The 21,986-nt window shown below is 51.8% G+C and overlaps 1 protein-coding gene and 1 long non-coding RNA gene across 2 annotated transcripts in view; both read right to left on the bottom strand.

The window, feature by feature from the left end:
• Positions 1-202: 202 nt before the first annotated feature.
• LOC112469052 lies at positions 203-5,545 on the bottom strand. Its single transcript, XR_003042465.1, has 3 exons — positions 4,906-5,545; positions 2,563-3,470; positions 203-1,355 (listed from the first exon to the last, which is right to left on the bottom strand). It is a non-coding gene; the product is annotated as an uncharacterized LOC112469052 (long non-coding RNA).
• Positions 5,546-7,886: 2,341 nt separating this feature from the next.
• The window catches only part of TENT5C (terminal nucleotidyltransferase 5C), a 19,480-nt gene continuing 5,380 nt past the window's right edge, over positions 7,887-21,986 (bottom strand). The window contains exon 2 of the mRNA XM_006919681.3: positions 7,887-12,819. Within this exon, the coding sequence (XP_006919743.1) occupies positions 11,620-12,795 (1,176 nt within the window). The 5' untranslated portion in view covers positions 12,796-12,819 and the 3' untranslated portion in view covers positions 7,887-11,619. The remainder of the gene's footprint in view (positions 12,820-21,986) is intronic.

The following is a 21,986-nucleotide window of genomic DNA, read 5'->3' as shown; positions in this document are numbered from 1 at the left end:
CTAAATCAGAATCTTGGGGCGAGACCCTGCGACTCTGAATTTTTAACTAGAACTGAAAGAGATTTCGATCAGGCAAACTGAGGACCGAAATGAAGACCATGACTTTACGGAAGAATCGCCCTGTTTACACACACACGTACACACGCACACACACACGTACACACGCACACACACACAGGCCAATGAGTTGTTAACCATGTGCTCAGGCAGAGGCTCTCTACTAACTTTATTTCCTCTAATCCTATACTAACCAGAGCAGCCAAGCATTCCCATTTTTAAGGCCAAGGACACAGAGAGGTTAAATAACTTAGCAAAGGTCGCGGAGTTGGGAAATGGCCGTGCAAAGTCCACCCCCGTCCTCGCCCTCACCTGCAGCTCACTCTCACTGCCCGATCCCTCTGGAATGGAAAAGACAGATGCCCAGAGGCGTCCGTGTCCTTTTCAGTGAGATTAGCATCTTTCCCATACTTTCCTCATCTCCCAGCCTTCCCGGCTTCTTCTCGGCAGGGTGGAGCCTCCCTCATTACAGCCCCACCCCCTCGTCCCTTGAATGCCTGATCTCGTTAGCACCCGCCCTGGCCCCTTCCTATGGGAGTGACGCCTAGCTTCCACATTTGGACCCTCCATCCTGCTCCAGCATTTGTGGAACAGGCCCGGCCAGCCATGCCTGACCAGGGGCTACAGCCGGCAACTACGCGTCAGGCAGCCCAGGCGCCCGAGAGAAGTGGTAAAGGGCTCTGGGGTCTGGGAGTCAGCCCCCGGCGCCCCCAAACCACACTCTGCGTTGAGCCTTGGAGGTGTGCCTTGGGACCCGGCAGCTGTCCCAAGGCAGGACACACTTGACTCAACGCTGAAGGGTGTGCCTTGGAAGTCCCGAGCAAAGTGTCCCAAGGTCTTTGGGAGGCTTTGTAAGGAGCAAACCAGCCTCCCTCGTGTGAGGTGTAGTATTTGGGGACTCTATGAAGACCTGAGGCAGGGGGCCGCCCTTTCCGGGCACATAGAATTGTGACTGACAGGGAGAGGGGCTTCTCCAGCTGGGCGAAGGGGATGGTGGAAGGCGAGCCAAGAGCACAGTCTGGGGCCAGAGGGCAGTGCTGTCCGTGTGGTTAGCACCTCCAGGCCCGGGTTCGGAGTCCCGGTGCCAGCAGGTGCAACAGGAAGCATGCCACGACCCTGTGAGGCGGGGCGGGGGCAGCAGACACGGGTAGCACGCAGTGACGGGCACTTCGTTCCACTTGGTGGTAGGGGCGGTCAAAGAAAAGGAAGAACGTTTGACTGTGAGTGAAGTGGCCAATCATCTAGAGCAGGACCTGGCAAAGTTCGGCAGGGGCCAAATTTGTCCGGTGCCTGTTCACCTACGGTCGGCAAGTAAGAAGGGATTTTACACTTTAAATGGTTGGGAAAATCAAAATAATAATATTTTACAGAACACGAAAATCATATGAAATTCAAATTTCAGGGTCCCTAAAGTAAAGTTTTATTGGAGCACGGTCATGCCTATTTATTTACTCGTTATCCGTGCTGTTTTCGTGAGACTAGCAGATTCTCTTACCGTGACAGAGACCGTATGACTCACAGAGCCAAATTAGCGACTCTTTGGTCCTCTAGGAAAATATTTGCTGACCCCTGAGCTAGAAGGACCCTTAAAACGTCCCCCGGACGTATCGCCTCTAATCGGCGCCCCCGAGGGCTGGATGGGAGACTGGCCCAGGCTGACACGGCGAGGTCACGGCTCCCCACCTGCCTTTCCTCACGGGTCCTGGCTGCTGACGCTGCCAGAAGCAGACGGCTGCCCCTCGGGTGGGGGAGGCCCTTGGGGATGGTGCTTGGGGATGTGGGCCCGAAGTCCCAGGCAGGCCCCGCCCCCACCCCGTCCAGCCCCCAGGGCTGCCTGGTCCCCGGGGTGCAGGCCCCGGTGAGGGACTCGGGCGGGGGCTGGCTCCGGGGCTCGGGGCTGGAAGAACATCTGAAACAGCAGCTTTGGAGAGAGAAACGCCCCCTCCATGCAAAGTCCTCTTTGTTTATCATCGCCATTATTACAAATGTGCACATCCCAGCAAAACCAGCGGGTCACACATTGACAAAAGAGCCTGCCGCACTGGGGCAGGAGGGTTCTGGGCTTTTTCGGCCTGTAGGTTCTAATTCCTGGTATGGGGAAGCTGTTCAGTGAAAGAGCAAAATGACTTCATTGTATTGTGAGTTCCCTGTGGTCCTCCAGAAGTTTCTCTTACCCCCACACAGACCTGAAGTTCCGGGGAACTACGTGAGTTGGCAGCACCTCGGGGAGGAGGCTGATTGGCCGTTAGTGGGAATTAGGATGATATGGCACCCCATGGGCCAATGGGCAATGGGGCGGGCTGCCAGGACGGAGAACTGGCACGCACCCCAGACCCCCAGGCCGGCCACTGGGCCAGGTCCACACCATCTTGGCTTCAGGTATGAAACGGCTTCAGGTTCAGCCCAGGCCGTGTGGGCTGGGGCATGTCGCCTAACCTCTCTGAGCCTCGGTTCCTCATCTGCTAAGTGGGAGGTGGGGTTGGGGGAGACACTATGACAACTCACCTGTCACGAGTATTAGCGATAGTGTAGGTGACACCCTTAACCAGCCTCGTGGATTTCGATAAGTTGTAGCGAGTATTGCTGCTTGTCTCCCGAGGTCCAGCAGAGCCAAAGACTCTGTGGCACACAAATGCTGATGCTTTCGATGCCACTTAGTTTCTCTTAGCAACCCGAGCCGATCTGGAGGGCAGAGGATTCCAAGGAGCAGATAACACCTAGGAGCTCCTGGTACTGGGCCTGCGGCTTCATAGCAAATGCCTTGCTTCCTGAATTGTCCGCAACCCAAAGTCGATGAGGAGGGCAGGGCGAGGCGCACACAAGGGTGAGGGGGGTGGGGGCCCGCTGCGTCAGGAACTCTGGCCCCAAACCTCCCGCCCTCCTCACCGTCTCAGGCTCTCTGCCTCTCTGAGCCCTCGTGTCCACTGATCCCCCGCTGGGTACAAAACTGGCCCTCAGGTGAGAGGCCGGGAGCATGGCCCACAGAGCCTCGGAGCCGAGGACGGTGGCATCGAGCCTCTGGATTGACATTTCCTGAACCAGGGGCTGCGCCCGACTCAGCAGCAGCCAAAATTAAAAAGGCAAAGAACCGTTTTCAGTAGCGTCTAAGGTCGAATGGAAAATAAAGCCGCTGGAAAGCGGCCTCTGCCGAGAGAAAGGCTCCTCTCTCATCCCGTGCTGATCACGTGAAGGGCAAGGAAACCGATCCCTACACGGGGGAGGGGACGGAAGGCACGAGGACAATCAGGTACCTGGAGTCGACCTAAGAGAAGGGGAGAAGCACGGAGGGAGGGACGTTCTGCACGGGATCCTGAAACAGCAGGGGGTGGCCGAGGAGCCAGAGGGCGGGAGGCACCTCCCTGTCGCCGCCAGGCCTTCTGTGCCTCCGGTTTGCACGCGCCGATGCGAGGGTTCTCAAAAAAAAAAAAAAAAGCCTGCGCTGTAGTGTTTATTTAAGGATAAGGCGACCCGACCTCCGCTATGTTTAGCACATGAAAATCTACAGGTGTTTGACTCTAGGAACGGCTTCGGGTTTTGCTATCAGTTTTGAGTCCCCTCCCGTCTCGGTTTTGTTGTCCAGCTGGCTTCCTGGCGGCCACAAAGTCCTCCCTTCTCCCCTACCCGCTTCTCCAGCTCACCTGGAGTTCGAATGCCCCTCTGTGACACAACGGCTTGTTTTAGGAAATAAGGGTTGCTGTTTCCATTTCAGTGCTCATTTAAGGTTTTACGCCGACCTCAGTCCCGCCGACGCCCCCCACGTTAGCCTAGTCCCCCCACCTCCCATTTCATATTCTGTTTATCAGCCACGGATTGGGAGGTGTGTTCATTTCTCCTCAAGGGCTCGCATTGGAAGGCGGGGTATTTGTTCTCTCGTGCCTCTTCCACGTGCCCCTCTGTAAAATAGCGTGTCCCAGAGGGGCTAACAGCTTGAGCCTCAAAGTCAGACACCCCACAGCTCGGTCCTGGCTCTCTGTGACATTTCGGTTTCCTCCGTACACTGAATTGTCCTATCTCTGCAGTGTCGGAGATTAAATGCTTATGTTTAGCACAGGACCTGGCACCCTGTGATAGTCCCCACATATGTTAATGAGCCCATAGGTGTCCCCCACATGCCCAGCCCCTAGCTGATCACAAAGAGAGGCTGTCTGAGGAAAGCTGCTGGCCTGTCCAAGGAATTCCTTTCCTGTATAAGTGGAAGCGGATCTATTACAAACAACTCAACACCTCGTCGGCCCTCGGGAGCGGGCCGGCGTGGCGATTCGCGTTCGCACGGGGATCAATGGCTTACGGAGTCTTCGGCGTTATAATCGTGGGCAGAACAGGGCCGTGGAGTCAGGTCGTTGTGCCCAGGCTCTGCCTCTCACAAGCTATGTGATCTTGGGCAACTCTGGGGCACTCGGAGGTTCTGGCCCCTTGTCTGTGAAGTGGGGCTGCTGCTACCCGCCTCCCGGGCTTCAGAGGTCCACGAGCTGGCTTCCGTGTGACGCGACTCGGGACATCTGACGGCCGAGGCCGATGCGAGCCACCATCCCTCCATTTTCCCACGGCTTCAGCTTCCGACGGGCAGAAGTCACTCTCGTGCTGCCTGCACTGCACGTGTACACACACACGCACACACACACGACAGCTTCGGACCCCTCCTTCCCAGACGAGCGTCTGAAAGAGGACAGGTGAACTTGCTTCTCACGCCTTCCCCTAGGACCACTTCTAAGAAACGCGCCCCAGTAAAAGGCAGCCCGAGTTGGGACTGGCTTTGATGAAAAGCCCTGGGTTAATGGACCTGTGACACAGCTGTGACCAGAACAGGAAGGCCGAGTGCTGCCGTGAGCTAGGCGAGGAGTTACTTACCCAGGCGTGACACTGAGCCTCCCGACCCGGCCCAGATTCCCCGGCTTCCTGATGGCGCTCACGAAATCTGCTCAAGGGACGGATGCCAGCCAGGTGGCCGAGTGACTGGTTCATCCGCCAGGCCAGCACGTTCTTCTAGACAGTGTTTACCCCCGGAAGAGGGACACAGACCTGTGGTCCAGGAGAAAGCAGAGGGCCAGGCGGCAGGAGGCCAGCACTGTGGGCCCAGCTCTGCGGCTGTCACTTGGGGCAGGAAGTCGCTTGGTCTCGTCAATTCCCCCTCAGCTTTAGGGCAGGGGTGGGAGGTGGACCACTCACTCGTCACCGTGTCACCCAGCTTCTCACCATGTCCCAGCTTGGGCTCCACCCTTGACTTTGCTTCTCCCAGAGGTTGTTCCATAAACCTTCTCGGGTTCTGTGAATCCTCTTCGTCCCTCCCAGCAGGTATTAATCCCAAATTATGACCGAGGATGTCACTATCCCGCCCAAGTCACCGCTTATGGAGGAGGAGAAACTCTCCCAGTATGTGAAGTGTACTTCTGGAACCCTGGAGACACTGGCAGCGATGAGTGTGACGCTCCATGGCTGAGGGGTCACCCCGCGGAAGTGGCGTGGCAGGACTTCTACGCCAACAGCAGATGGGGAAGCCTGTTGGGGTGTTAGGTGGGAAGTTAGGATGAATACAGAGGAGTATGAAGACTGCAGTCTCAAGTGTTGACCTTGCTCGGGAGGTCAAGAGCTCGTGACCACCCGTGTGAGTGTCCAGGATGTGACTGCCCGTTCTGGGACACCGAGCACTGCCACTTCCCACACACGTTGACCTGCAGGTAAATACTGGGCAGGACGATGCCTGGGCTACAATGTTTTCTGACACGAGAATTAAGTATCACAACACACGCAGGTTACTATCCAGGATTCAGCCTCCTTGCTGCCCGTGGCCCATGTCCAAGTCCTCCGGGGACAGAAACACCAAGATCAACATCTGAAGCATCAACTCCGTATCCCTCATGTGGGAGGGACATGGAACGCACAGATGCTTCCGATCTGGGTAAGAACTGACGCAACCCAGTTAGCGTGTAACAGAACCAGCAGGCAGGGCAGGTGAGCTGGGAGGCCGGGGTAGCTGTAATGCCTCGGCTGAGTCTTCAGAGGCTCCCTGCATGGTGGGGGTGCACGGAAGGAGCTGTGTGCCCTGGAACAGGGCGGAAGCCTGCTTGGCAGAGCAGGTAAAAGGCTGGGAAGGTGGGCGGGGGCTAGCCATGAACAGCCCCTTGCATTTTTAAATCTGATATCTACTCTGGATCTTCAGGAGGATCTTCAGGAGGTTTTGATGAACGGGAGGGCAGAGGCGCATCTGTGCCCATGGATGAGTCAAGAAAAATGGAGGGGAAGCAAGTGATAAGACTCACGGAATAGCCCGGGCGAGCGCCAAAGGCAACGCCAACAAGGCAGAGTCAGGAACAGCTGGGGAAGAACCCGCAGTGCGAACGGGAGGAGCCTGGGGCTGGCTCACGGGCAAACACGCAAGACCCTAACACTGCTCTTCAATTGAGCCCGTTCTCGGGATCACGGAGGAGAGAAAAAGTCACTCCGACCTTTACAAGCGGGTCCAGATCCACACAAAGTCTAGCTACTGCGAGGACATGACCAGAACGGAGGTGATCAACCGTAAGGCTGACGATGACCCCCGCATGGGCATCGACAGTGCCAGGAGGCACTGTGTTGGCGAAGACGCAGCACAGACGGTGTGCACTGGCGCCAGAGGAGAAAGAGTCACCTCCTGGCCTCCGGACAAGGCGCATCCTCAGGCTGAAAGGCTGGAGGCAGGAGCAGCGGCAGGCAGGTTGAAGATAAGGGGGTCAAGGATTCTTTCACAAAGACATAGGGATTTTGGTGATAGTTACAGAAAATATCGCAAGAGGTAAAGACTTTTAGCACAGAAGAAAGGACATGGAAGGGGCAGGGCTGGGGTGCAGAGAGGCTGTGAACTGCATCAGGGGAATCGGGGGGAGCCAGTTGGTCACCGTGCAAGGTCTATGGCGTCTCTTTATACCCGCCTCTGAACATCTATGTCATTCCAACATCACGTGTTCGCTGATGTACTTCCTTTAAAATGTGAAGAAACCACGGTAGAAGTTGTATATAGCATAAAGTTATTCTGGTTCTCTTACTGAAATGCGTTTGGGGTCAAGCTCAAGCTTCAAGAGAACCTAGCTTTTGGCACCAAACCAAACAAGCTGCCACTGAAAGCAGATTTCAAGACTGCACTAACGTGGGCATTAGCCAAGAGACTTGGTCAACAGCAAAACTCCATTTAAATGAGTCAGGCACCTCGGAGAAGAGTCCAAATATTTCGGGGATTAGGACCCCGACATAACCGCACATCCCTCCTGCAGAGACGCATCTATAGTTACTTTTGATAACCACCTACCACCTTAGGACATCTTTCCCGAAACCTAAAACAAGCTCACCACTGAGGAGACACAAAAAAATACGCATAACTGACAAGGATTTTTTTTTTTCAATATGTCTTTATTTTTCAAACTCAAAGCTTTATTTCGGCAAGTTCTAACATTTTGCATTGACAAGTGATTTCACCTGCATCGCATAAGAAGGCCTGTGACCACTACACACCAAAGAGGAAACCTCACACTGAGGTGTCGCTAGTTAATCAATTTTTCAGAGGCTGTGCAAATCTAGAGTCACAACGAAGCTTCCGATTTAGTCTAATGAGTATCTCTTTACCTGTATTAATTTGGAAACGGATGGCTAAAAACTCTTGATTTTCCTAGAGCGGCTATTTTTTTAATCCATTAAAAAGAAAACCAGATGGCTTGAGTTTTAAAACACCCACAGACCCATATTATTTAACGACTTCCTCTTTAGTGGCTCGTGTTCTTGCCTTCCTATGCAAACGCTCACAATTTGCACCAACTCTCACTAGCCCAGAAGAAACTCCAAGCATTTTCTTTTACTGACACTTTTTTTTTTTTTTTAATTAAGTGATAGGTAAACAAGATTTAGGACTGAACTCACAAAAAGGCATTTCCTTTCCTGGTCCTCACTTTGGATGTCTCCACAAATACGCCTGAGAAGTTGCCAGGCCTTTTAAAACATAACCCCCTTCGGTCCTCCTTGGTCCTGTGAGTTTAACAGGCTGAACTGGAACATGTTCCAAAGTCAGCTGTGACATGCTGGTCTCTGCCAGACTAAGGATATGCATTCAACCTGGGCAGCTGGGAGTTCGTTCACGTTATGAAATCCCCCCAAAGGGTTCTCCCTAGCGTGGAGCCCCAGTCAGGTAGATACCCCCGAAGTAATGGTCTCTTGTCTCAACTGGATGACTATCATTTATTCTCCGGAAGAGGACGTTTGAGCTCAGAATCTAGCTGCATCCTAAAGCAAGTCACCAGTACCAGAAAGTTAACTAGAAAGGAGGCGTTCTGAAAGTTGGGGAGGTGCTTTTGAGGGGCACCACTGCCCAGAGTTGAGGCAGCAATACCAGTTGAAAGTCGAGCCTACCGTGAAGGTAAGTTCTAGTGGAGAGGCTGAAGGACAGGCAGATTTTTAGCAATTTGCTTATTAATGTGTCACCACACACACACGCACACACAGGTTCCCACACAGATGGCTGTAACTCAAGGCTCCAGGGAAAAATCAAACTGGGGAGAAGAGCGGACAAAAACTGAAATGCCAAACCACGTTTGTTACCACGTATCAGGCATCCTGACTCCTCCGGGACTGAAGGTGTTCGTGATACAGAGTTTAGTTTCCGAGTTGAAGTTCTTGAGTAAGGAATAGTGTAAGGTGAGACTGAAGCTCGGAGCCCCGAACTTAGCGAGTACCCTCCTGCCACACGAGGAGAGGGGGTACGGCGTTCCTCTCCCTGCTGCTCAGCCGAGTCCGAGAGCTGGGGTACCGAGCTGCATGCGCATGTGCAGGAAGCATCGGAGAACCGAAGCGAATGAGTCCACTTAAATGTATATTAGAACTTGTACTTGAACTTTGGTGCCCTTGGCCACTGCTGAGTTTCATGTTACTCAACACACAGAAAAGAGGAACCGCTGGACTCAGTACAAGTTCAGAGCAACTGGTGCTTGTGGGAGCAGAAGGCAAGGCAGGTTTCAGCTAGAATTTCTAGACGCCTCAAATTCAAGGTTACCTGGTCTATTCTGAGGCAGCCAAAAGGCGCCACTAGACCAGGGTGGTGTTTCGAAAGTGCAGCTTTTTACCCCGATGGGTGTAGAACACATGTCTATGCTCAAACTCCAAAACAGCTGGGCTAAGAACTTCAGGTGCAGAGATTCTACCGAGCTGGCCATCACGAAGCGTGGTAAAGAACTGGGGGTGGGGTGGGGGGGAATTCTAGCAACTTCTGTGCCTCCCTTCACCCTCGAAGAAGGACTAATACCAGATCAGGTGGGCTGGGGTGGGGGGAGGGGAGCAGAAAGAGCTCTGAAGACAAACTGGAAATTTAATTACTCGATGCGCTTCTGATCCCACCTTCATCTGGAGCCTCGTCACCCTGATCCCCGAGCCTCCCAGCAGAGGCGGCATGCCTTCTGCGGGCAAGTGCTTTTGTTGGCAGCTTCAGCACATTTCAAAGCTTTGGTTAAACAGACCTGTCATTTTTGTGCAAACGTGTTGCCATTTGACCACAATGGCAGTCTTTTAAGGTCATGGATGACCACGTCATTTGTAAAGTTGAGATTCACTCTTCATTGTCCCCCTTTTAACACTGAAGCACCCCACCCCACCCTATCCCCGCCCCCCATGTAGAACCAGCCTTGACTCAAAGCCAGCGAATTCAAATATAACCGGCTCTCAGGGAGACAGGAGCTGGTCACACTAAGAAGTGGCTTCTAGTCACCAACTGCAACACAGCCTGGATACCAGTGAAGCCTTGGGGTTCAGTCATGCCCCATCTACTTTAAAGAGGACCAAGACATAACATTCTAGAAAAAAAACCTGAAAATATATAATCTTTAGAAAAAGGTAAACCACTCATTTTCTATCGAGCATTTCTGCATTAAGGTAACTCTGCTGCTTAAAGCAGGAGAAAGCACTCACTCAGGGCTTGGGGGGTTTACGACCACAGGAGAAATTTAAAATCAGGAGTATGGGCTTGATTAAATCACTTGAGAAACCAAGCTGGCTGGCAATATGGAGTCTCTTTGCCTTTGACACCCTAAAGTGATGCTTTCTAAGAGATCCCACAAAAAGTGTCAAAACACGAAATCCCTTATTTAATCTATCGGCAAAGCAACAGACGCCTAGAAGTCTCCCGTTCACTAAGCTTGCTTTAGACTAGAGATTAACACTGTTTTTCTTCTAAAGTGCAGAATATAAACAAACATAGTCAAATCTACCAGAATAAGAAAGATCAGTCTTCATTCATTCACTCAAGTCTTCCCCAAATACACCAGAATTGATCATTGCAAGGAGCCTCGGTACTGCTGACACACTCGAGGCCCGACCGGACACGAAACTCTACCTCACGCATGGCATGGGGACAGCGGTTTCCAGCCTAGAGCAATTCTAAGCCCAAAAACTCAGCCCACAGGAGCAGATCACTCCACAGGTCACTCCATTCCACTGAAATCCCCGAATTTTACCTGCTGTCAAAACAACCTGCAGGAGGAAGTTGCTACTCGAACACACACACACACACACACACACACACAATCAGCCAAAGGACTCCCGAAAAACAGCTTGTCATACTTGGAATGTGACCAAAACGGGTTTCCAATTAAAACACGGGAAGATTCTCCCATGTCACCTACTGCAGTGACTGCAGCAGACTCAGCACAATCCTCAGGAAGAGCGAAGCGGACGGGATGGACTGATGAGGATAAAGGAAGTGTCGTTCAATGATAATCCCTTAAAGAAAAAAAACATTTGGACATTCACGCCTCCTATTTACAATCACCCGCCACCACCACCACGATTCTATTTGAACTTTATGTTCCACATTTTATTTTATTTTCAAGTTACATTTCAAGAAAAGGTCTTTTTTTTTTTTTTCTTCTCAGCAATCTCTCACACAATTCCTTGTGATAGCACAGCATCTAAACCATAAACCACTTGCAACCAGACCTCAATCCTCCAGCTATCGGCTTTGGTTTATTGATGAAAGAAATCCTCAGCTCTGCTGACAGGGAATAAACATCAGCGATGTCGTCCTTGGAACAAAAAGTAAGTCACGGGAGCACCCTCATGTTTACCATGCTCTGCCTGACTGAAATTGACACAAGGAAACACACGATCAGCACAACCTGCATGTAACTGAGACTCCCAGGTGAGGGCCAACGTAGCTACTCCAGGCTCAGGTGAGAAGACAAGGAGCCGACACGTCTGACACACTGCCCGAGCACCCCCGGCCCCCAATCTCGATTACCGCACAGAGCTCGAGTCCCCCTGTGCTGGTGTTCGGGACGCGACACGTTAGTGTCTGTCTTGGAAAGATGTGGATAGGTCATACTTCCCACGGCATTTTCCAAAGTGGCACTGGAATAATGGGGTCCCCTTAGGGTTGGCTCATGATATACTGTAGACCCATTCCAATGGGTATACAAAGAAAAAAAAAAAAAAAAAAAGCAGAATCAGAGCTGAGTTCCCCTTTAAAAGCCAAACACCTACATCTAGAAGGAGGCTCCCCTACCTGAGAGCCCTTGCCCTACGGGGGTTCCCGCTGTGGAACCCTCAGGTTCGAGGTTAGTTACAGGGCAGCCAGGTAGGGTACGGCTGGCTGTAGGGAACCGGGGGCTGGGCGACGTAGTAGTTGTTGAAGTTGCCATCGCTGACGTAAGGCGCGGGCTGGTAGTAGCAGGTGACGTTGGTGGCGCTGGGGATGATGTTCTGCTCCGCCAGCACGCGCAAGGCCAGCAGGGAGATGAGGTTCAGCGTCTGCCGGCGTTCGTGCCCCATGAGGCACACGGTGCTCTCGTTGACCACCCTGCGGAGGATCATGAGGTAGTCGTACTTGCTCCTCTCTTCCTCCGCGAAGTGGTTCTGAAGGTAGGTCTCCAGCTTCCTCTGCTGCTCGAGGATGTCTGGGAAGTCGATGAAGAACCTGGAGCACATGTAGCGCTCGAGGGTTTTGATCTCTTCCTGGTCTGTGGGCCTGAAGTCCCGCACGAGGAGGTTGCTGTACTTGAGCAGCCCCCCGCCCCTGATCTCCTCGGGGTTCTTGGTGGCGATCAGTCTGTTCTGCAGGTGGTCGAAGGCTTCCTCGAAGTCCCCGTACACGCTCTCCCCGATCACCGTGGGGTGCAGGTGCTCGGAGAGGGGGCCGCTGGAGCAGTCGTAGAAGAAGAGCAGAGAATCCAGGATGATCTGAAAGGAGTCTACGCTGAACTCGAACTGACGCCGGATGGAGTCGACGAACTTCAGCTCCACGTTCCTCCCGTTCTTGTTGGACAGGGAGATGAGGCTCCAGCGGTCGGCATCCGTGCAAACCTTCACCAGCTTCTGCACGTAGGCCTCCTTCAGGGTCACGGGGCTGATTTTGAGCTTGTTCACGCCCTCGGGCAGGAAGTTCAGGAGGGAGCACAGAACCACATCTCTGACCAGCTGAAACTCCGCCTCCGTGGGGAGGGCCACGTGGAAGATCAGGTCCAGGTCTTTGCAACCCAGGCCGTTGTCTTTGACCAGGACGTGGCCAGCTGCAGAGCCATTCAGCCGGACGTCCTGAACCTTGATGCCCGCCTCCTCCAGCCGGCTGCGGACGGTCTGCACGATGTCCTTCAGAGTGATCTCCAGGGTTGGGAAGTTGCCTCGCCCGTGGACGGGCACGACCTCGGTCAGGACCTCGTGCAGCCGGCTGACCTGGTCCCAGTTGAGCACGCTGAAGGACACGCAGTCCCTGGTACTGCTGCTCTCCTCTGCCATCCTGGGCCGTCCTTGCCAGGGACACTGAAAGTGAGCGGGTGAGAAAGAGAGTTAGGACTCGCTTCTAATGGCGAAGCAGCTCGAGGGACTCGGAGAAGACGCTGATCTTTCTGCGGATGTTTTCCTGTAAGACAGCGGGAAAGGACGCCCACTGCGGGGTGTTGCCGAGAGGATTAAATGAGGTAAATACATAAAGAAGAGCGGCTGGACGAAGGAAGGACAAAACGTACAAGTTTACCCTCTACCGAATTTGACGACTTCGCAAGTTTGTTCTGTGTGGGTTGGTTTGCTTATGTCGTCTGCATGAGCGGGGTGTGGGGGGCAGTGTGATGGTTTGTACGGAGGGAAGGAGACGAACTTATTACACCAAGTAACCTGCACGTAACATAATTCGGTGGGGGCCCTACAGGTTTTGCTGATTTTCCTTGTTTTCTATGAAAATTACCTCTCCGGCTTTGGGCTCCCTAACTGTTGCACCTTGAACTCAACACCCACACCCAGAACCTACAGGATCCACAAGAAAAGACTCCCTTCGCACCACGCGTGGATGAATTCTCAACTCCCGGCTGCGACCGCCTCAAGAAGAGGAAGTCAGATGGGTCCTGCCAGAATCCAGCACATGGATGTCCTGTCAGCAAGAACCCCGTCCTTTTCCCTGTGGGGGGCGGGGGAGGGAGGGGGGTCTGTCCGACAACAAACACTTTTGTTAAGCAGGGTAAGATCGAGCAGCTGTTGGACCAAGTTCCTGGCTGACAGCGGGTGAGGCCAGCTCGGCGGTGGAGCGGCTGCGCCCAGCAAGGAGGCCCCACGGGATGCGAGACACTGCCTCAGGGGAGGGCAATCTTTCAACCATAGTTTGAAACATGACTTGAAGCTGCCTAAAGAGAAGGAAGCTGGCACTCGGTCCTGGGAGAAAAGCATCACTTCTCCCGCTTCACCTGCTATAGACACAAAGCTACCAAAGTCATCTTCAACCAAGTCATGCTTTTCAGAAAATGAAAACTAAAAGGTTCCTGGAAATCCTAATATATAAAAACAAATACTGACACGTTAGCAAGCCAAGGGGCCTGTGGATCCACATGGGTCAAATATTAGCTCGCTGGACGTAGAGCCAAAACAACAGGTCAAGGTGCTGTCGTCGGGCAGCGCGGTGGGCAGACAGTTCCCCCATCCCCTCCCTCCTCTGACCTGCTGGACACATGCAAAACTCAGCCCAGGGACCTCTGCAGCTCCATCCCTGGGAAGCCACTGCTTCTGAAAGCACATGCAGCGTGTGCCGTCCTGAGGTTCCAACTTGGCTTCCTAGCCCCGCCCTGGTGCCAGAGGACGGTCTGGGAGCGCCGGGCCATGAGGAAGGCGCGTGAGAACACAGTATATCGATACGAGGCTGTGTGTGCTAGAAAATGTAGTACAAAGGCAGGACAAAGGAGTGTCCTTTGAGCGAGGTCAACAGGAAGGCCACAGAAGAGCTCACTTTTGGGGAGGGACATAAGCCGACTGAAAGGGAACACTAGCTCTTGGCTGGAAGACAGCATGTCACCAAGACCCGGCCAACTGACTATTCTGGCCATCGGGCACCTCTGCTGAAGCCAGTCACAGGCTCCCATCAGCATGGCATTTGCCAGGCTGGCAATGCAAAGGCCGGGTTCCAGGAAGACTGGGCTGGGGATGCGTGTGCCTCTGCTCGCTACAGGAAAACACGTGCCAAGCGGAAGATAAAAGTCTCCCTCTGAGCCACTTTGGACAATGGTAAAAAGCCCTGAGCTATCTAGATCATCCTGCCCAAGCATCCTAAGTTCGGGATGCCAGACAAAGCTTGTCATGAAATACTCAATGTTTGCTGTGGCTGGCGGCTGGCTTCAAGTCAGATTGGGGACAGCAGAGTTTTCTTCTTAACGGGCTCTGTGGACACTTGGTTCTTTGTGCCCCTTTTATGACACGCCTGCAGGACGCTCGTGTCTGTTACACAAGGCACTGCACAATTAAGTTCAAATGATTACAGAAAGGCATGACTGCAGCTTTGTTTTGAGCCACTGTTAAACTCTGATTTGGTAACAGATTTCGGTCAGGTATTTGATCCACCTATAAACATACAACTTGCTTTACCCTGTGCATCACCCGTTACTGTGTCTCCAAGGCTCACGTTTCCCATACAGGCATGAGAAGTCGCAGCAGATGCAGGGGGTGGGGTGGAATAGAAGGAACGATGAATTTTACGAATATCTCCAGGAAGAACCTCAGTAATGCTGCAGAGGAGAACAGCTACGGGAATGACTTTCGACTCACGCCTTTCTTTTTAAGGAACTATTAAAAAAAAAAAGTCATCCGTAGGTAGAGTCTGGTCTACTCCCACCTCCGGGGCTTCGCGAGGCTAGAGGAGGGGCATCCAGACCAGTGAGAATCTGGCGAAAGCTGTTACTCCTCCTCCTGGCGGAAAAGGCACAGATGCATGAAAATTTTCATCTATTTCTAAATCCCTGAACTTGTACTAGATTCAAAATTAGAATCTGTTTTGGACTGAAAATATGTAAGGTTCACATGGGAAAAGGGGAAGGAACAGGCAGAAAAGTTATGAAAAATAAGAATGACGTCTATTACCCCACGAGAGGGATTATGAAGCCACAAGAATTGAAACAGTGCGGTATTGACACGAAAAGCAGACAAATCGATGGAACCGGATTTTTTAAATCTAGAAATAAAATCTAATACATAAGGGGATTAAGCATATGAGAAAGTAGACATTACAAAATTGCAGACAGAAAAAAATGGAGACATCTGGATAGTTATCTAGATTTTAAAAAAGTAAAGGTAGCTCCTTATCTTGTGCCAAACTAAGATCTAGACGGATGAATCAAAGACTTATGTATAAAAGATGAAACTCTAAGAGTACTAGAAAAAAACATGGAACTTATACACACTTACATAGAGTAAGTAGTCCTTTCTAAATCGTGTAAAACCTAAAAGTCAAAATTAAAAATCTACATGGTAAAAAAAAAAAAAACCCATAAAGAAGTCAGAATCCCAAGGAAAATATTTGTAGCATTAGGCAAAATCCTCACTTCCGTGGTGAATAATGAGCTCCTACAGACCAGAAATACTAGAATTCTAACAGAAGGGTCAAAGGCCACGAACAGTGACTCAGGTGCATAAAACACAGTCAACCTGATGCTAAGGGACGGGCAGATGAAAACTCCGACGTGTCCTTTTTACCTATCGAACTGGCAAAGTTGCCTTGCGTGCGCTGCCCGTGGATCTCTCTGGAGAATAACGCGGCACTCTAATTCTCAGTGGACCTACCCTTGGACATAGCAATTTTACTTCTAGGAAGCCTACTTTGGACTTTATCCCACGGGTATGCTTTCGAGTGTGCACAAGGCTATTCATTGGAGAATTACTTATAAAGCTGCAAGTAGTCATTAAGAGAAGGAGGTTAAGTGACTTGATACGTGTAGACTGCAGTATACAAATGTATACAGTTGTCCAAAAGGATGGTGGCAGCCCTATCTGTATGAACGTGAAATGCCCGTCAGGATTTATGAATAGAAAATCAAGTGCAAAACTGTGTGTAAAAGCACAAGTCTCTGCTTATACAATCAGAAGCATCTCTGGTGAGATACACGGCAGTTCAGCCTACACCAACTATCACCTACCTCTAGGCTGGGGGATAGAGGACAAAAAAATTTATTATATCCTTTTTTCTGGTTAGAACCTGTGCATGTTGAAAGATCTTAAAATCCTATGAACCACGTTCTACAACATTTCCCCTATGAGCCTTCTACTCATCTGCCACCTTATCTGATTCCTTCAGTTCCTTCCCGGCCCCTCCCGCCCGCCATACCCATATTCACGTGCCCAAATCAAATACACTTAAAAGCTCCCACCTCCAGCCCTCAAATGCTGATCTCCAGAGTGGGCAAGGGAGGAGGGACTATTTTTCCTCCAGAATGACTTTTAGTCAAATTTCTACTAAGGCATTCATTGTGCGTATACAACCCAAAACTTTCAAAATAATGGATGAGCCATCTCATCCAGTCCCAGTCTATGTCTGTTATCCAAAAACGTTTTCTCATAGTTTTACAAGAATTGCTCTTTCTCATTTCAGACATATCATCGCTACCCTCACATAATCCTCTTGATCATTAGATACAGTCCCAAGAACCTTAATAAACGCCATCTCTGCTTTTTCAGGAATGTAAGCTGCCTGTGGTTGCCTTCCACGTTACCCTCGCCCATCCGAACTTCAAAGAGCAAAAGTATATTTTCCAGTTACTTAGACAAACATTGGTATTATGAGAATAAATCCAAGTCATAGGCCCTTAATGCTTAGAGAACACACCAGAGCTTGGCGTATGGCTTTAATTTTAATTAACCACTTGAAATCAACATTGATATAATCCCCACAGAAAAGAATCACACGAAACACACATTCCCAGGCCACAAAAGGCTCTGGCTAAAGGCGAATTCTAGTTTAAAAAAAAAATTTAACGAAATCATGACTAGAAAAAAAGTTGAAGCCTGGTAAATTCAAAAAAAGTGTTTCATTTTCCTTTTACTGTCTCAGCAGGAGAGTCATTGTATTTTACATAGAACAAATTGCGAAAGGTGGAAACCATGATTTCTCATTGATTTGACGATTCAGGCACCTTTTTACGAATGAGGATGACCAATGTCCTGCTCAGTTCAAGCTAATCTTCCACAGTGTCTGACTCGTGATGAACGATTATCTCAGGTACCCTCGAATTCCTTTACTCCTAGCGTGTGGCTGTACCAGGAGAGTAGAAAACACGTATGAAAAGAACACGTTTGCAGAGACAGCAACCAAAGTGGGGAGGAAGAGACGAGCTGGGCCAGACGATTAAACCAAGCTCCCTGAGGACAGGTTGATGTGTAACTTACCTCTATTTCCCCACAGCCTGGGACAGGGCCACTCAAGGCGGGATGATCTGAAAACTTATGTTTGAGCCTATTCAGAGGGCAGGGGAAAAAAAAAAGCTATTTCTAGTCTTGCTTCGTAGCTTATCCAGATGCCAGGAACAAGAGTGACAGAGGCCACGAAAGCCTGAGGGGATCCAGCTGGACGAGCAAGACGGACGAGTTGGAGATGAGAGTGCTGAGGGCATTTATAACACCTCCAGGTCTCAAGGTCAAGGGCTGAGGTCAAATCAACTCCGATTCCTACTTGTAGTTGGCATTAGATGGACATCGCCCAGAGGTCCCAGTATATGTGGAGATGGACGGTACGTATGAAGTCCAGGCCTGCGATATTTAACCTGAAAGCTCTAGAAGCTGTCATCCCACGGTTTCATGGGAATGCTCAGGCTTGCACTGTGCCTCTCATCTATGCCAGCCCCCTCCACACGGCCCAGAGACAACTGAGCAACACCCTCTGCCTCTGCCCCTGCTGCGTTTCAGCATTCCCTCGACGACGAAACTCTCTTTCGCTGTCACTGGATGATGCCTCAAAAGCCTGGATCTTCCTAGTAACAATCTCCAGCCAGCGTAAGAGACCAAACCTAGGGAGCGAGACTCAGGCAGATGTGCGCGCCGAACAAGGACGCCTGCTGTCCCTGGCTCCTGGCCACGAGGGGACCCGCGCGCCCGAGGCTGGCCTCTTCCCCAAACTCCTCTCCTCCGCCAACAACACAGAACGCTTTAAGCAAAGAAGTTTCCTGGCACGTAAGAGCCTAGAGAATTTAAGCGGAAGCGAAAGTGGACGGCAATTCGCGTCATAAAACCCTATATCCCGCCCCTTCCCTTTGCCGAGTGCACGAGAACCGCAGCCCTGGGTCCGTTTCCCGTTCTCCAGAGAAAAACAAAGGTGTAGACGTGCGTGTAAAAGCAAACGAAAGAGCTCTCAGTGTGAGCCACTTCACATCAATTCCCATTTCAACCTCACAAGCACTCTGAGGAAGCGACAGCTGTCCCTTTCCCACAGATCAGGGAGAAAGGGTCAGGAAAGATTACGCGAACTGACCCCAGCTCCTGGATCCGGAGTCTGTGTTCTCAGTTCTGGGAGTGGCGACAACTCCCACCAGGTCTCGCTGCTCCTAGTGATCGTTTCTAAAACAGAGATCTACGTGGTCCTGTCCAACAAAGGTGACAGCGGCCTTCTGTTGACGATGAGACGGTGGCCCCTTACCTGCCCCCTGCCCTCACAACGCCTGAGGAATCAATCACCCTCCACTGCAGACTCCCGCTGAGCAAAAAGGACAGGAGTCAGTGGTCACCTTTGAGGACACCAAGGTGGCTTCGCGGTGGCCCTCGGGCAGGCTCCAGAGGAGACAACGCGCCGGCCGCAGTGTGGGACACCGCATTTCTCGGTGGGGATGCACACTGGCTGTTTCATCATGTAAACATCTTACTCATCCTACCCACATCCTTTTCCCATGGGGCTGATTCTGCCGCTTCCTCAGATACTCAGGCAGGTGCCGATCCATGCAGAGCCCTCAGGGCTCTCTCTGTGGCCACAGCCGTGGTCAGGGGACAGCAAATGTGACTGGATGCTTAGCCAGGTACCCTAATCTGAGGCTCAGAAAGCTACCTGACAACATCCCCAACAGGCAGCGCGACAGAGCCATAGGGTTGTATCTGGATAGACCTGCTGGACTCCTTCGGCATCCCTCCTAGGGAGATGCTGTGACCCCCTTTACAGATGAGGAAACTGGGGAACAAAGAGGATGTCCAAGGACACGCCCCTGGCGAGCGCCAGGAATGGGACCGAAGAGGCTCCAGGGAAGTGGCTACCTGGGGGCTGTGCCGGGCCGGGGACAGGGCTGTGAGGACAAGCTGGAGGAAGCAGCAGGCATAAGAGGAAGGAAGGGAGGAAGGAATAAAGGTTTTTCTACAAGATGGTGGGAAAGAAGTTGGTGAGACACGCTAAGGCTCCGGAGTGGGGAGAGGCCACATGGCAGGCGCCGAAAACGAGGCAGGAAGAAGCATCAGGAACTAAACCGTCTAACGACTATCAGCACGGGAACGCCCCCCACCAGAGCCGCCAGGGATTTGGGGGCGCAGGCGGCCTGGCAGAGCCCGGAACTGAATGTAATTAAGCACAGACACGCGGGCAGTAATACTGTTTGTTTTAAAGGAACAACGGCTGGGAGGCGAAGGCCTAGGGCCCTCTCCCCAGGGAGCTCCAAGACGCTGCAAGACAGCGGCCATCTGAGAGAAAGTGAGTCCAGAATGGGGAGAGGGAGAACCCGGGAGTGGAAGAAGCTGGCGCAGTCCGCTGGCTGGACAAGCCTAAGCGGGAAGAGTAATGGCACAAGAGGGAGATTTTAGGAATGGGCTGATCCTGGCCTGGGGAACTAAGGCACAAGGCTCTCTGTTCACGGAATGAAGGAACAGCTGCCAGGATTCGCTCTGGTGGCTGGAAGATCAGGAGTGACCATCTGTTGATAACGCGACAGAACAGGACACTCCCTGCAGACGAGGGGGCAACTCTATCAGCGCCAGGAAACAGACAAGCCGACTGGAGCGGCAGAGAAGGCAGGTCCACTTGCGAGGAGCGACCAGGACCCCACCGGCTGGCACAGGAAGGAGAGCTGGAACAGGACCAAAAGTAGAAACAGCCTGGCACAGGCTGACCCACGCGTGCATGTTGGACCTGGGACTGAACACCTGCCACTTTTCCCACCTGTGTACAGTTTGACCCTTGAGATTCCTTCACCCTCGAGAAGAGAGCCAGGCGCTTTGAGTGACCGTGGCCTGGGGATATGCAGCAGCAGATAAGACGGCGGAAAGGTGGGTCTGGCCTTCTGAAGAGAGAGCCTCCCTCACTCCTTGAATTCCTGGAGGGGTGAAGGCCAGACGTTATCTAGGACCAGGAGACAGCTTGAGGAGGCCTTTTGTCCGCGAGCTGCCAGCCCCCTCACCAGGGCCCCGGGCCCACCACCAGGGAGGCGGCTGCATTCTGGAGCCTTCTCCACAGCCCCCAAACACACTGAAAAGTGACAGATAGCTGAGGCCCACACCTGTGTTTATTGTACACGGAATAAGAATTTAGATTAGTAGACGACCCAGAGCCATAGAACCAGATAAAATAAGGCCTTGTTTGTTCAAAAAAAAAAAGACATGTATTGTGTTTACTTTTTCCAAGAAGTTGTGTTTACAGCTCCCCACTCAAACACCCACAAACACGTTCTACCTCAGTTCAAACAAATAACCGCCACATGCCACCAAGCTGGGCCCAGAGAAAACACTTCCAAGTCGGCGACACAGCGACCCTCGCAGATGGCCTTTTCTCACTCTCTGCTCTTGATCACACCCAGGTCGCAACCTTTTTTCTCAGGGTTCTCAGCCTTCTCCTGGTCACTTCACACCGATGTTTACCAGAGCCCCCGAAATTTGGTTAGGTTCCCACAGCAACCGCTGCCTGCACTCAAGGAAGAGAAGGTCCTGGACAAAAGCAGAAACCGGGCCAGGCTTTTCGGGTCCGAGGGGCCCTCCCGAGCTCGCCCTCCCCACTGATGCTGACACAGTCCGCATGGTTATCACCGAACGGGCCCCGTCCACGGACACCCGCCCCAAGGAGACGCCAAACAGAAAGCTCTTCTGAGCTGTCTTTCAAAATAGGATGCTTCAGCAAGTGTGGCTGGAGAGATAATGCCGGGGCTACGAAACAGAATCAAAACACTGGCCCGCACACTGTGAGGACACCACAGAAGTTCAAGCGCTTCAAGGAATAGCCGAGATCATTGCGAACGTAAATATCAGCAAGGTCACGACACACACACACCATTAGATGTGAGCTAAGCAGAGAAACCTTGGTTTTTTTTCCAAGGTGTCAGCAGTATTAAGTGCTAACTACACAACTTGAACTGGAAATAATCCTTGTTGCTACTGGGTGCCCCACTCCCTCCCACCAAATGCTTCTTTCTAAATCAGAGATGTTACTGGCCTGAACGCATTCAAAGATCCCCAGAGCCTGAGAGATTGGCCAGACTGAGAAAAACAAGACGATTCCTAGAAGGAGACCACTTACTGTAATGACCAGGGTCACAGACGACCCACAGGGTTGAAGGGCTGATTCCACAAGCTACTTTGCCATTGAACTCACCAGCTTAGAGCTCTGAACAGTTGTCCGCTGTCCAAATGAGGACCTCTGTCCACTACGGTCCTGTCTAGTCATTAGCGACACCCCTGAACCTTCTCAGGAAAGGCACGAGCAACTCCTACTTGCTCAGGTGAAG

This window comes from Pteropus alecto, unplaced genomic scaffold, assembly GCF_000325575.1.
Source record: "Pteropus alecto unplaced genomic scaffold, ASM32557v1 scaffold106, whole genome shotgun sequence".
Taxonomy (NCBI): domain Eukaryota; kingdom Metazoa; phylum Chordata; class Mammalia; order Chiroptera; family Pteropodidae; genus Pteropus; species Pteropus alecto.
Note: the sequence above shows the minus strand (reverse complement) of the source record. Positions and strands in the feature narration are given on the sequence as shown.